The following is a 15535-nucleotide window of genomic DNA, read 5'->3' as shown; positions in this document are numbered from 1 at the left end:
GTTTTGAAACAGGGCTACTCGGCAGGATGAATTTCAGATTTCTGTACACATGCACGCACCAAAAAAACGTGCAAGCCTTCTCTCTATTAGGGATTTTCTCTCTTAGATTTGAAATTGATTACACCAGAAGGTGCTTGAGAAATGGGTCGCTCAGTTTCACGGCTCTGTATTGCCCTGTGGCATCATTCCCCAACTGGGTGCCCTCCCAGTGTTTTGGACTGGAACGCTTTATCACCCCCAGCAGGAGAGGATTTTGTCTTAGGGATGAAATTGACTGGACCAGAAAGTGCTTGGGATCTGGCCTAATCAATTTCAGTGCTCTCATAACCTGTCTCGGGCTAGGGTATCCTTCTCCTGACCTTCTCTCCCAGTTATTTTGGCTGCACTGTGTGGGCTTGATGGGAACGGCACAATCCAAAACCTCTGGCAGGCACCAGATTGGGGAAGGCTGGACCAGGGGAAGCTTCGTTTTCTTCTTCCTCCAGCCCCACCCATTTATTATTATTATTAAGTAAGTAAACCACCCTTCATCTCAGGGCAGTTCTCAAGATAAATTTACAATATAGAAAACACAAAGTACAGAATAAAAATAGGAACAAAAGCAAACCAATAATCCGCTCCCACAACACATTTAGTGTAAAAGGGCATAGAATGTCATTCAGCCCATGGCCTGGTTGAAGAGGAATGTTATCACCTGGTGCTTAAAGCAGTATAATGAAGACACCAGGAGAACCTCCCTGGGGGGGGGGGAGAGAGCATTCCACGAACAGGGAGCCACTACAGAAAAGGCCCTGTTCTTGTGTTGCCGCCCTCCAGACCTCTTGTGGAGGAGGCACACAAAGAAGGGACTCTGAGGACGGTTGCAGGAGAGAGGCAGTCCGTATGGAGAGAGGTAGTCCTTGAGGTATTGTGGTCCTGAGCCATTTCAGTTTCCACTGCTCCTCCATGAGCCCTAGCAACATGCGGCTCGTCCCAACCTTTGCTAATTTTTGCAAATTCTGATTGAACAGGTGAAGTTCAGTTGGAGCTCTTACGCGACAAAGCCTTGGTCCAGTATACCTGAAGGAGAGTCTCCACCCCCATCATTCAGCCCGGACACTGAGGTCCGATGCCGAGGGCCTTCTGGCGGTTCCCTCGCTACAAGAAGCCAGGTTACAGGGAACCAGGCAGAGGGCCTTCTCAGTAGTGGCACCCGCCCTGTGGAACGCCCTCCCGCCAGATGTCAACGAGAAAAACAACTACCAGACTTTTAGAAGATATCTGAAGGCAGCCCTGTTTAGGAAAGCTTTTAATGTTTAACAGATTATTGTATTTTAACATTCTGTTGGAAGCTGCCCAGAGTGGCTGGGAAAACCCAGCCAGATGGGCGAGGTATAAATAAATTATTATTATTATTATTATTATTATTATTATTATTATTATTATTACCTCACAACCACCACTACTGGACTTTTTTGTGATAAGGAAAGTGTTGTTGTTGTTGTTGTTGTTGTTGTTGTTGTTATTTACACCCTGCCCATCTGGCTGGGTTTCCCCAGCCACTCTGGGCGGCTCCCAACAGAATATTAAAAACACGATAAAATATCAAACATTAAAAACTTCCCTAAATAGGGCTGCCGTCAGATGTCTTCTAAAAGTCAGATAGTTGTTTATTTCCTTGACATCTGATAGGAGGGTGTTCCACAGGGCGGGGGCCACTACCGAGAAGGCCCTCTGCCTGTTTCCCTTTAACCTCACTTCTCACAGGGAGGGAACCGCCAGAACGCTCTCAGCGCTGGACCTGTGTCCAGGCTGAACGCTGGGGGTGTAGACACTCCTTTAGGTATACTGAGCCAAGGCCGTTTTGATGGGGAAGATGCACCAGAAAGCCCTATATAAAGGTTGAAAAGGTTAACAGCACATCTCTCCGTCTCCCTGCAGGCCACGCTGTCTCTGCCTCCCAGGCTGGACAGGACGGGATTGTGGCATGGAGGTAGATGCCTGTGCTTCCAGCCCCTGCCACCCGGGGGCCACGTGCCTGAGTCGCCAAGGGGTCTTCAGCTGCAGCTGCCCCAGCGGTTACGTAGGTAACACATCCCTCAACCCTAAAACCCACCCAGCATCTTCCCCCATATAGATGATTCCCCGTAACCCTGGCCCGTCCTCTCGCCCCGTCCCAGCCCTCCACGACTCCCGCCATCTCTCTGCTCCCTTCCCAACCCCTCCCAGGTTCGACGTGCGAAGTAGATGTGGATGAATGCACCTCCGGCCCCTGCCTCAACTCTGGGTCCTGCCTTAACAGCCCTGGGACTTTCCGCTGCCTTTGCCCTGAAGGTTACACAGGGCTCAAGTGCCAGGAGACTTTGGACTTCTGCTCCCCCAGTGAGTATGTGGAGGTTCATCAGCAGTACTTGCGTGCCAAGGCACCTGTGAGCCACAAAGTTCCCAGGAGAACAATAAAACACACAAGACACAAAGTATTTTGGTTTATGGGCTCAAATAGGCCACAACTTTATTGGTTACAGAGGTGAGCGGTTTGGCTTAGGCACTGGGGTGAAGCCGGCTATATCTTGACTCCTGCCCATGTGCAGGGAGTTCACAGAAGGGTAAACCGACGATAGGGGGTGCCCCATGACTTACATCAAATAAGGGCACCCGGTGGTGTCTCCATAGGGGCTGTGACATGTCCCTAGCCCACATCAAGGCTTCGGACAGGATTCACACCCCGGATCCCTTTAACAGGATACCCCTACCGAGGAGGGGCAGACAAAGGCTACAGCCTCTCCTCCAACCAACCAAAGGCTTACCCAATGCCTAACCTCACAAAAGTTGTGACTATCGCTACTAGGTAGGCGAAAACCAAATGGCCAGTGCCAATTTGCCAAGTGGTAAAGGTCCATATAGTTAAAGCTATGGTTTTCCCAGTACAGTGGTGCCCCGCTAGACGAAAATAATTCGTTCTGCGAAAATTTTCGTCTAGCGGGTTTTTCGTCTAGCGAAGCGGCAATGACAGCCGCGCTTTCGCTAGACGAAAAAAAAGACGAAAAATTTTCATCTTGCGAGGCAGCCCCATAGACTTTTTCGTCTAGCGGGGCAGCCTCCCGCTAGACGAATGCCTTTGTCTAGCGAGTTTTTCGTCTAGCGAGGCATTCGTCTAGTGGGGAACCACTGTAGTAATGTACGGAAGTGAGAGCTGGACCATAAAGAAGGCTGATCGCTGAAGAATTGATACTTTTGAATTATGGTGCTGGAGGAGACTCTTGAGAGTCCCATGGACTGCAAGAAGATCAAACCTATCCATTCTTAAAGAAATCAGCCCTGAGTGCTCACTAGAAGGACAGATCCTGAAGTTGAGGCTCCAGTACTTTGGCCACCTCATGAGAAGAGAAGACTCCCTGGAAAAGACCCTGATGTTGGGAAAGATGGAGGGCACAAGGAGGATGAGATGGTTGGACAGTGTTCTCGAAGCTACTATCATGAGTTTGGCCAAACTGCGAGAGGCAGTGAAGGACAGGCGTGAATTTTAAAGGAGTTTCCGCTTGCGTATTGTTTTGGAAAGTGAAAATTAGGTAGGTTTGGTGTAATACCTCTCCATTGACATTATAAGGTCAGTGGCCTACAGTGTGATCCACAGCTTTGTCCAGGAAGCTTAACACAGCAGACCCAACTGCTCAGGGCAGCCAAATAGACAAACCTTTTTATTGACACTGGGGGTGGGGGGCTTCATTGCATTTGTAAATAGGCACACTGAGACTCTGTTAACCGGGCGGATTCTGTGAGTTCCTTTTTGGAAGCATCTACAATCTACAATTTCATTGCTAATAAGACCTTTCATCTGCTTCCTGCAATGATATTCTCTATTCCAGCAACTGACTCGATATTCCATGGATATACATCATGTTCAGTTGTTCTGGGTTTGTGCGTGTGTTGTCCAAATTTGTCCTGCGGAGCTGTTTCCTCCACAAAACAAAGCAGGGCTTGATGTCAGCGCCAATCAGCTGACAGCAAACCCCTTTGAAGTTGTCTGTCTGCAGGTGCGGTTTGAATTCCTCCTTCTTTGGAGGTCTTTGCAGGTGTTTGCAGGTGCGGTTTGAATTCTCCTTCTTTGGAGGTCTTTAAGCGGAGGCTTGACAGCCATCTGTCAGGAATGCTTTGATGGTGTTTCCTGCTTGGCAGGGGGTTGGACTGGATGGCCCTCGTGGTCTCTTCCAACTCTATGATTCTATGATTCTATGAATCGAAGCCACACCTGCAAATGGACAAAGCAGAATGCACTGTCTGCACTAGTCAGCTGAGTGGCACTGATACTGAGTGCCTTTGAAGGTATCAGCTGGGGTCACAGTGATTTATAGGTGGGCAGCCCCAGCCATCTGTCAAAGTGGCCTGCAGCAGAAATCAGCAGAAATTCCTGTATTGCGTGGCCAGAGAAGTTGAAATTCATCAAAGCGCTTGGCAACAGTGCCTGCTATCAAGTGGAAAATCCATCTACTTTGTCTTCCCTCTCTATTTCTCTCCACCCATCGCAACAGATCCCTGCAGAAACGGAGGCCGGTGTGTAACAAAGGAATCTGCCCCCTATTGCATCTGCCCCCCAGGCTGGGGTGGCTCGCAGTGCCAGCAGAGGGCAAGCCAGAATGGCGACAATTGTACTGGTCAAGCTGCAGATCACGGTTGTCAGGTGAGCTTGGAAGGTACAGCATCTGCTTCCTGGGTCTGAAGAACTCGCTTCCAGACAACCTGCTTATTCCGCATCCATCCCAATCTGCTTCCACAAAGTTCGCGGGGAGGCTCAGTGATGTCAGCTGCTTCTTGAGCATTTGTTCTGATTTGTTTGTGGGGAGGTTAGACGATCTTGCTTCCATCCAGTGTTTCCCCATCTTCTGCCATGCATTTTCCCATCACTTCCGTTAAGAAGAAGAAGAAGAGTTTGGATTTGATATCCTGCTTTATCACTACCCGAAGGAGTCTCAAAGCGGCTAACATTCTCCTTTCCCTTCCTCCCCCACAACAAACACTCTGGGAGGTGAGTGGGGCTGAGAGACTTCAGAGAAGTGTGACTAGCCCAAGGTCACCCAGCAGCTGCATGTGGAGGAGTGGAGACGCGAACCCGGTTCACCAGATTATGAGTCTACCACTCTTAACCACTATACCACACTGGACATCTTCTTCTTCTTCTCTTTTTTTCTTCTTCTTTGGCGATCCCTTGTAGCCAAGTAAGATTGTCTTCCATAACCAGTTTTAACAATGAGTCTGTAAGTAACTGTGGAGGCCAATTCTGGATCCACACGTCCTTCCACAGTGGGGACATTGGTTTCCAGGCGGGAGTTGAAGACGTTCCTGGCTGCTGGATCAGGCCAAATGCCCATCACAGTCTAGCCTCCTGTTCTCGCAAGAACTATAGCTTGCAACTCTGTGAGGGGTAAACTAGAGTTTCCAATGTTCTTTGGTTGGTTGGGATGGGGAAGTGCTCTCAAATTATGCCGTGTAAACAGACAAAGTTGATTTGGTACTCATGCAGGAAACCTGCTTCCCCACCCCAACCCTCAAATCAGACCATTTGCGTAAGTGATGGGAAGATGCACTGGGGAATGCTGGATAACATGTGCTTGACACGACGCCATCTAACATGTCTTCAAACCAATCAGAACGAATGCTCCAAAACCAGCCGACATCATCTAACTTCCCTGTGAAGTTTGTGTCAACAAATTGGGGTGAACGGTCAATAAGCAGGGATGTGGAAATGGAGGTAGGAGGGGGGGGGAACGTTCCTTGCAACTTTTCCTGCTTCAAATATAATTGTCATGAATTGCCTCGGGATCTTTCCAGTTGCAGTGCCTACCGAAGGAGAAGTGTCCAAACGGGGGAACCTGTACCAGGACACAAGACGGGTTCCACTGCTTGTGCCCTCCGGGGACCAAAGGTAAGTGGGAGCAGAGTTTAGTATTGGAGCCTTATTTGCCCCTACGGGTTCCCACGGTTGCGCCCGGTGAGAAAACATGGAAGCAGAAAAGACACCTGAGGCTGCTGGCTTCAGAGAGAGAAAGATTTATTTTCTGCATGCAGAGGTACCTGCGGCGTTCAGACATCCAAGCAAGTACAAAACTAGTCAATTTTCAGACAGTTCTTATAGACAGTTCTCTGGCTCTCTTCCCACCCCAGAAATCTTCCTCTTGTCCATATAAGGAATATTTCCTGTTGTACATTTCCTTTTGTACATATAAGGCAAAATGACATTTAGCCCTGAGTTGGTTCATGCGCACTTCAGCAAGGCCATCCTATCTCTGACCTAGACAACAGTTCCTCTCTGTGCAAGGTTATCTGTTATCTCCAGACTCTTAGTCATAGCTTGCCAGAAAGAAGTGCAATGCAGATCAAAGTTCACAGCTTTACAGAGAGGTTTCATAAAGAAAAGCTTAACAGAGGCACTTTTATACTTCTGGACTAACAATACATTCAGGTAAATATATACAGGTTAGCTAATTAACCCCTTTCAGTATATGTGCTCCCGAAGCGAGCACGTGGGAGCAGAGTTTAACCTTGGGCAGAAGAAGTGCACAAGGCCAGTGGAAGCTGGTGGCCATTGGGACTTAGAGAAACATCAACCTGTAAAGTTGGACCCAAACCCCTGCAATGCAGGAATCTCCGCTAGAGCACCCATGACAGATGGCCATCTAACCTCTGCTTAAAAACCTCCAAGGGAGACCATTCCAGTGCTGAACAACTCTTACTGCCAGAGACATCTTCCTGATGTCTACTCAGAATCTCCTTTCTTGTAAGTTCAATCCATTGGTTCAGGTCTTCCCTTTTGGAGCAGGAGAAATCAAGCTTGCTCCATCTTCCATGTCACATCCCTTGAGATATTTGAAGATGGCTATCCTATCTCCCCTCCGTCTGCTCTTTCCCAGGCTAAACACACCCAAATCCCTCACCCGTTCCTCATCAGGCTTGGTTTCCAGACTCTTGATCCCCTTGGTTGCCCTCCTCAGCACACCCTTCCACCTTGACCAGATCCTTCTTAAATTGTGGCACACAGAGCTGGGCACAGTATTCCAGGTGTGCACATGGTGGGGTGGAACGCAGGGAGCCCAGCCAGTAGGTGGAGCCAGGGCCAATGACAGACAGACAGAGCCAACTAATTTCTGTCCTGTCCCCATCCTCTCCTCTGCTGAGTCCTACAGGGACAACCTCGAGACTAAGCTGACATTCAGTACCACTCTCTAGAGCGGAAGTGAGGTTGGTGGGCAGTGCCCCCAACAGAGCAGCCTCCACTGCCCATTGCAAGGAACCCATTAGATGCAGATATTGCAGCGACTGACAAAACAGAAACCTTGCATTCTTACAGGAAAACGAAACAAAATTAAAAATTAAAAAATTCCTTCCAGTAGCACCTTAGAGACCAACTAAGTTTGTTCTTGGTATGAGCTTGGAAGATACAAAGCTATCTTTAGCCATCTCACCCCTTGCTTTTCCCTGCAAGACCAATTGCAGCAGTTAAGAGTCGTCAATAGGTTTTCCACACCCATCAGCCCATCACCCATTCCCACCACCCTTCTGAGTAATACCCCTCCCCACTCTCTCACTATATATAAGGGTCTGGTGACTTCTGTTTCAGTGTATCTGAAGAAGTGTGCATGCACACGAACGCTCATACCAAGAACAAACTTAGTTGGTCTCTAAGGTGCTACTGGAAGGAATTTTTTACTTTTTTATTTTGTTTTGACTATGGCAGACCAACACGGCTACCTACCTGTTACAGGAAAACAGTGCGGCTTCCTCATTCATCAGTTGCTCTGATAAAAACTGATGCTGTTTCCGAGGAGCTCTGAGGAAGGGAGGCTCAGAAAGGCTCCGTTCTCTGAATCAGAGCAATGCTGGAATTTCTCTGTCTCTGCTAAATCTGACAGACTGTGGTTCTCAGAATTAAAGTGTTTGGCAACAGGCTGCTCCATTAGTTATGTATGTATGTATGTATGTAATAATGATGATGATGATGATGATGATATTATTATTATTATTATTATTATTATTATTATTATTATTATTATTATTATTACCCCGCTCATCTGGCTGGGTTTCTCCAGTCACTCCGGGAGGCTTCCAACAAAATATTAAAAATACAATAAAACATGATCAAAAACTTCCCTAAAGTCTTCAGATGTCTTCTAAAAGTCAGATAGTTGTTTATTTCCTTGACATCTGATGGGAGGGCGTTCCACAGGACAGGCACCACTACCGAGAAGGCCCTCTGCCTGGTTCCCTGTAACCTTGCTTCTCGCAGTGAGCGAACCGGCAGAAGGCCCTCGGAGGAGGATCTTGATGTCCAGGCTGCATTTATTTATTAAATTTATGTACCACCCATTCGAGTATCAGAGGGTGGTTTCTATCTGTCGCCCTGCAACCTGAGATGCCGTCTTTTCCAATTCCCACAGGTCCCAAATGTGATTTGGACCCCTGTTCCCTTCCTGGCACCCGTTGCTACCACGGGGGGACCTGCCAGGCTCAGGCCGAAGGATTTTCTTGCATCTGCCCACCGGGATACGTTGGTGAGAGGTGCCAGGGGGTGGTGGACGCCTGCTTCTCTCAGCCATGCCACTGGCCTGGTGCCCATCGCTGCCACTCCAGTGAAGATGGCTTCCGATGTTTGTGCCTATCAGGATATACGGGTAAGCGTTTGCTGTTATGAAGGCAGTTTAACCAGTTCATTTTTTGTTTCGTCTGTTTAATGTATGTACAGGAGGAATTTTTTTAAACAATAATTTTTATTAGATTTTACAAGTGTAGAGTTATAACAATACAAAATATTTAGAGATTTCTCCAAATCTCTAGTGTTCCCACCTTCCCATCCATGGGTCCTGTTATAAACCTTTTCAACTGCATATTATTTCATCATCCAAATTTTATGTTTCTCCATTTTGTCCATAATATTTTCTACATTACAGGTGTTATTGCAATCCTGCTAATGTTTTCTTTATATATATATATAAGAATTTATTGGTTTTTCAAGAAAATTAACAAACAAATAAAAACAATACAAACATACAAATTACAAAAACAGATATACAAACTACAAAAAACTAAAAAAACTCATACAGAACATCAAAAAATTACATAAAACACCTAATTAACTATCTTAATCTTATTTTGAATCTTAATTGGGGGGACTTCCTCACGCCCTCTCTTCTGCGTTCATTTCAAATATAATTTAGTAACTTTGTAACTCCTTTAAATCTTCTTTACGACTTATCTTAAACCTTATCTAACAACTTATATATAATACCTTATTCTTACCAAAATACAGAAAAAATTCAAATATATCACTAACTTAACTCCTTTGGGATCTCGGTACCTACAATTCCTAATAAAAAAGCTTCTGTTTTTTTTTTTTTTTACAAAGGTTATTTTAAACATTTTTGTTCAGTTCATTATATATCATTTCCCAGAATGCTTTTATTATCTTACACGTCCACCACATATGGTAAAATGTGCCTTCTTTTTCTTTACATTTCCAACAGATATTTGTACTTGTCTTACACATTTTTGCTAACTTAAAGGTAAAGGGACCCCTGACCATTATGTCCAGTCACGGACGACTCTGGGGTTGCGGCGCTCATCTTGCTTTCTTGGCCAAGGGAGCCGGCGTCATGTGGCCAGCATGACTAAGCCGCTTCTGGTGAACCAGAGCAGCACACAGAAATGCTGTTTACCTTCCCGCCAGAGCGGTACCTATTTATCTACTTGCACTTCGACGTGCTTTCGAACTGCTAGGTTGGCAGGAGCAGGGACCGAGCAACAGGCGCTCACCCTGTTGCGGGGATTCGAACCGCCGACCTTCTGATCAGCAAGCCCTAGGCTCTGTGGTTTAACCCACAGCGTCACCCGCACCCCGCTTTTGCTAACTTACAAGGAGTCAAATACCACCGGTACATCATTTCCATATAATTTTCTTTCAGCGTACAACATGCTGAGAATTTCAAGTCACTTTTCCATAATCTTTCCCAGTCTAAAAGTTGGATATTATACCCCACATCCCTCGCCCGGTGTATCATTACAGATTTAACCTGTTCATCCTTTGTACATGAGGAATTTAACTATTCTAGCTTTATCGCTCCTCTTATGACAGTAAGAGCTGTTCGGCAGTGGAATTTGCTACCAAGGAGTGTGGTGGAGTCTCCTTCTTTGGAGGTCTTTAAGCGGAGGCTTGACAGCCATCTGTCAGGAATGCTTTGATGGTGTTTCCTGCTTGGCAGGGGGTTGGACTGGATGGCCCTTGTGGTCTCTTCCAACTCTATGATTCTATGACTGCTCCTAGTGGTGCTGCAATGAAACTGCTAGCACATCCGTGAAGCTAAGCGCAGGGTCCAGGGTGGTTTCAAATTGAATGGTGGCGCCACATGTTGAAATTTCTGCATTGGGGAGGATTGGACTTGGTGACCCTCGGAGTTGTGTGTCTAACTCTACAATCCAGTGAGTCTATGAAGCATCAACATGGCTAACAATAAATGACAAAATAGATTGCTGAACCATGGCAAAACTTACAGGAAGAATAAGAAACCAGGAAGAGGAGGTCTTTAATAAAGAATGGGGGAAGTTTATAATTTGTTTGAAAAACTATTGTAAACAATTACACACGGTGGGATTGACAGAAAACTTGTAGTAAAAAACTGAACTATGGAAAGATAAAGGATTTATAATAATAGAGTTATGAAAGAGATGCAGAGAGAATAGAATAGAATAGAATAGAATAGAATAGAATAGAATAGAATAGAATTTTATTTACGGCCATAGGCCCATACAAGTAAAAAACACATAGATAACAACTTGTGCAAGTGGGGACAACAGCCGCAGAGAGGAAAATCATTATATTAAGATCCATAAATGGGGGAAGAGGGAAGTCAAAGGGGATTATATATTTATGTTTTTAATTCATTTGTTCATGTAAAATAGAAAATGCAAATAAATAAAGGACAAGACATTTTTAACCTGCCCCTCTAAAACCATCAGATAAAACAAAAATGTGATTTAAAAAAAATATTGTTTTCAGTTTTTTCCACGACTCAGGGAAGAGTAAGGATCTGAGGTGGATTACATATGGAAGGAAAATTTCAGTAATAACAAAATAAAACACTCCTCCCTTCCCCTCCACAGGTATTCTTTGTGAATCTTTGATTGACAGTTGTCAGTCACATCCCTGCCTCAACGGGGGAAGCTGCAGTGTGATACCGGGTAACCCTCTTGAATTCACCTGCCACTGTCCACAGGTAAGAATGGGGCTGAGGAAGCTGCAGCCAGTCTGGGGGGTGTTGGGTGTTCAAATGCTAAAGTGGGTGTGTCCCAGGTAGGGATGGGGGCAGGGATTCAATTCAGTTTACGCCTATAAAGTGATCGTTAGTCAAAACTGCATAGAATAAAAATTAATTAGGAAATAATCCGGTCCAAATGCAGATGAATTTTCAGGAGAATTTAAAAAAAAAGTGGAAATGTGGAGAATTTGGAAAAATGAGAATCTTGGAGAAGCAAAATGGACTGATTTTTGACATCCCTAATACCAGGTCTTAAGCATGCACATAAATCATAGCCTCTAGCCTAAAAAATAAAAAAAATCTCAAATTATGGCAGCTGATAAGAAGAGTTTGGATTTGATGTCCCGCTTTATCACTACCCGAAGGAGACTCAAAGCGGCTAACATTCTCCTTTCCCTTCCTCCCCCACAACAAACACTCTGTGAGGTGAGTGGGGCTGAGAGACTTCAGAGAAGTGTGACTAGCCCAAGGTCACCCAGCAGCTGCATGTGGAGGAGCAGGGATGCGAACCCGGTTCCCCAGATTACGAGTCTACCGCTCTTAACCACTACACCACACTAGCTCTCTGACACACTGGATAACTGTTGCTGGACTGTGCAGCTACAGCACCCTGCCTTATGGCAGATCAGGCAATCTGTTCAGCGCAAGAACACTTCCCAAAGAGGGCATGTTGTTGTTGTTGTGTGACTGGCACTCGTCATGTATGCATAGTCTCCATTATGTCACCGCTATCAAAATGTAGGCTGCGTTCCTTCCCAGCCCACTCCATCAAATTTTTTGACAATAACCCATTTGTGATATCTGAATAATAATCCATTGGGCCAGTCCAATGTCCCATTCTTTCCAGTGTCCTGTTCTCAGTGGCCAACCAGAGACCTGTGAGAAACCCACAAGCAGGAACTGAGTGCAAGAGCCCTCTCTCCTCCTGCAGTTTCCAGCTTACAAAAAAAAAAAAAGATTAAAGCAATAACATTATCATTTAAAAAAAAAACCTGAACAACTATTTAAAACATTTTTTAAAAAATAACAAGCTGCAACCTGATCAACAAATGTCAGCATCCTACATATTTGGATAGACTTCCCTTTGCAGAAATTGCAAAGTGCAGTTGCTGCAACAGTAAAAGATCCGGTTTTAGGGCAGTTCCTGATATAAAAACAGTTATACCAATCAAGTTTGGGGTGGACTTTCAGCTGCTTTCGTGTTTTATGGGGCTGTAAGCTGCTTGAGACATATTTTTCCTATCGAGCAATGAATGAAATCTTAATAATAATAGCTTGCATCCAATTAAGCTATTGTTCGGGGTGGTCTCATTTGAAATTAATGGACCTAAGTTTGGAAAGTTCATTCATTTCAACAGATCTACTCTTAAAAGGGCCAGGATAGGATAGTGCCTAATAATAGCAACAGCAATAATTAGTACTATTTTTCTAGAGAAAGGGGTTGCAGACCTCACCATGAGTGTTTCCTTTATTTCTCTTATAATGGCAATGGCGCCCACCTGAGAGGTGCCGCAACTGAGTTCCAGCTGGAAAAAAGCCTTGGCGGCGCTAATTATTTCTAAATGCGCCATCTTGTTTCAAGACTCAAATAAAAGTAGACTGTGGAAGTTTTTGCTTTTAAAAAATAACTTTTACTTCCCCACTCATCACTATCTAGGGTTATGATGGAACCACCTGTGAGCTGCGAGCCCCTCCTTGTGGATCATTCCACTGCCACAATGGGGGTGTTTGCATCGCCCACCCGTCTGGACCCCAGTGCCTGTGTGTGCAAGGGTTCTCTGGACATGACTGCCACCTCCCCCCCTGCTCCTCGGGTTCCTGTCCCACCACCAAGGCCACCACGAGCTCCGAGTGCCGGCTGGTGTCAGGAGACCAGCGCTGTGACCGGGCCTGCAGCTCCCCCGAGACCAACTGGGATGGCGGCGACTGTTCCCTGGGGGTGCTTGATCCTTGGGGGTCCTGCCCAAAGCAGGAGCTGTGCCAGGCAGCTTTCCGGGATGGGGATTGTGAGCGCCGCTGCCATAGCGAGGACTGCCTGTATGACGGATTCGACTGTGCCCTGTGGAAGCCTTGCAAGTGGGTCATTGCCAGGGAGTGTGGCGAATGGGGGGGTGTCTGTGGGGTGGGGAGCGGGGTGGGGAGCGGGGTCTGGCATTGGCCGAGTAGGACAGAGGCGGCCAACCTCTTAGGGCCGATGGAGTTGTTTGCAGACTGGAGAAACTGCTGTGGGCACCAGTGGAGGCTGGTTCATTACGGTGAACTGGGCCCTACCCCACCAACCTTCGTGTGTCCTCAGCCAGCTCCCACCTGTCTGGCATCTTAGTTCCATGGGGTGGCATTGGCTGGTAGATTTGCCTTCTACCTGAGTCTCAGTAGGGATGAGGATGGGGGCAAAAGACAGGAGAGAGCCAGCAGTAAATCACACTGTGCAAGTTGAAGTTAACTCTTTATTAGCAAAAATGGGATCTGCACAGGAGTGTCAGGCCTAATGAGCACAGCAACCCATCTCCAGCAGGTCTTCCCCCATGAAGCAGTTGCTGAGACCAAAGGTCCCCCGCTCCCTTACCACAGCTGCCCTCCGCTCCAGGGTTTTCCCCAAGCAATCTGAAACTGTGCCTGCACAAAGCTAACTTCTCCTCTGCCCTTTTCATACCTCTCTGGGTTCTGCGGTTTCCAGCAACTTGGCTTTCAGAAGCATTGCTGCTTCTGTCAGTGGAAGGGAGAGCATCTCCAGCTAGTGCAGAAACCCTAGAGAGTCCCTCCCTGTCAGTGTAGACAATACTGTGCTAGATGTAGCCATGGTTTGACTTGGTTTAAGGCAGCTTCCTGTGTCTCTGTGCACTTAGCATGTGGTGTGTGCGCATAGAAATGGATCTGAGGGTGGAAGAGTGCCAATTTATCTCTCCTGGCAAAACAGAGCCAGACACTTCCTTGCCTGTTCTTAAAAATCTAAGAAGGACCTGGCTGGATGAAACCAAAGGCCCATCTGGTCCAGCGTCCTGTTTATCACATTGGCAACCCAGGTGCCTCTTGCGAAGCCCACGAGCCAGACGTAGAGACAATATGGAGCTGGTTCCCCTGTCGTTTGTTTACAAAAGTGCCCACTACGATGCTTCCTTCATGGGAAGCTTGTGAGCCAAAAACTGAAATAGACAACTGTTCTTCTCTTACTTGTCCTCAGCAGTTGATATTCAGAGGTAGACTTCCCTTGAACCTGGGAGTTCTATTTTGAACGTTCTTGAGGTTCTGTTTCTTTTTAAAAAATTCCACAAATGGCTGCAAAATGTAGAAAAATGCAGGACTAGCAGATCTTTCCGTCCCTATTGAGGTTTAGTGGTATAGGTGGGAAAATGTTTTATGCACCCACTTTCCGCACGCCATTCACCACAACAAACGTTTCCTCCTCAGCCCTTTCTATGAGCAATATTGTCGGGACCACTCCTCGGACGGGCACTGCGACAGAGGATGCAATGAGGCCTCATGCGGCTGGGATGGGGGAGATTGTCGGTCTCATCCTGGCCCGCTCGGGAACTCCGCCTTGGGCCTGGCTGTCCTGCTTCCCCGCAAGGACCTTCCCCATTTCCTGTATTCTCTGGCGGTCGCCGTGCGGACGGCGCTGCAAATTCAGCAAGATTCCCAGGGCAGGGAGAGGATTTACCCCTACACGGGAAAGGAGCTGCTTGGAAGCAAGAGCAACTGGACGGAGGTTCAACCTGAGACTTTGGAGGAGACTGTTGGGTAAGACAGTGCCTCCCGTTCTCTCTGTCTGTACCAATCATTCCACACCATGCCAGACCTCTTCTTCCTGATTTCTAATTATTCCTGTAAGTTTTTGCCATCTCAGCGTAGTTCATCAATTTTGTCTACCACTCTTTTTTGGTCGGAGTTGTACCTTCTTTCCATTTGTGGGCTAACAGAATCTGCATAGCCGTGGTTGCGTACACACAGTATTTTTCCGTGTATAAGACTAGGTTTCCCCCCTAAAAAATAATGTCAAAAATTAGGAGGCGTCTTATACATAGATACATCCCCCCATTTTCTTACATCTGAGACCCCCAAAATAGGGGGCGTCTTATACATGAGGGCGTCTTATAGACAGAAAAATACAGGTAACTAGTTTTGGGATCTCTGGTCCTATGATACCTAAAAGAAAAGATTCTGGTTTCTTAGGGAAAGTTATTTTCAATATTTCCCCCCAGTTCATTATCTATCATTTTCCCCGTCTTTCAAGGCACAGGTCTGTCCTTTAATGCTTT

The 15535-nt window shown here is 46.4% G+C and overlaps 1 protein-coding gene across 1 annotated transcript in view; it reads left to right on the top strand.

The window, feature by feature from the left end:
* The window catches only part of NOTCH4 (notch receptor 4), a 44782-nt gene that overhangs the window by 19202 nt on the left and 10045 nt on the right, over window positions 1–15535 (top strand). Inside the window, exons 11-18 of the mRNA XM_033142168.1 lie at window positions 1921–2066; window positions 2209–2361; window positions 4509–4657; window positions 5806–5899; window positions 8409–8642; window positions 11125–11237; window positions 12937–13355; window positions 14688–15017. Of these exons, the coding sequence (XP_032998059.1) occupies window positions 1921–2066; window positions 2209–2361; window positions 4509–4657; window positions 5806–5899; window positions 8409–8642; window positions 11125–11237; window positions 12937–13355; window positions 14688–15017 (1638 nt within the window). The remainder of the gene's footprint in view (window positions 1–1920; window positions 2067–2208; window positions 2362–4508; window positions 4658–5805; window positions 5900–8408; window positions 8643–11124; window positions 11238–12936; window positions 13356–14687; window positions 15018–15535) is intronic.

Source organism: Lacerta agilis, chromosome 2 (assembly GCF_009819535.1).
Source record: "Lacerta agilis isolate rLacAgi1 chromosome 2, rLacAgi1.pri, whole genome shotgun sequence".
NCBI lineage: Eukaryota > Metazoa > Chordata > Lepidosauria > Squamata > Lacertidae > Lacerta > Lacerta agilis.
The sequence above is the reverse complement of the archived record's forward strand: the minus strand, read 5'-3'. Positions and strand labels throughout refer to the sequence as shown.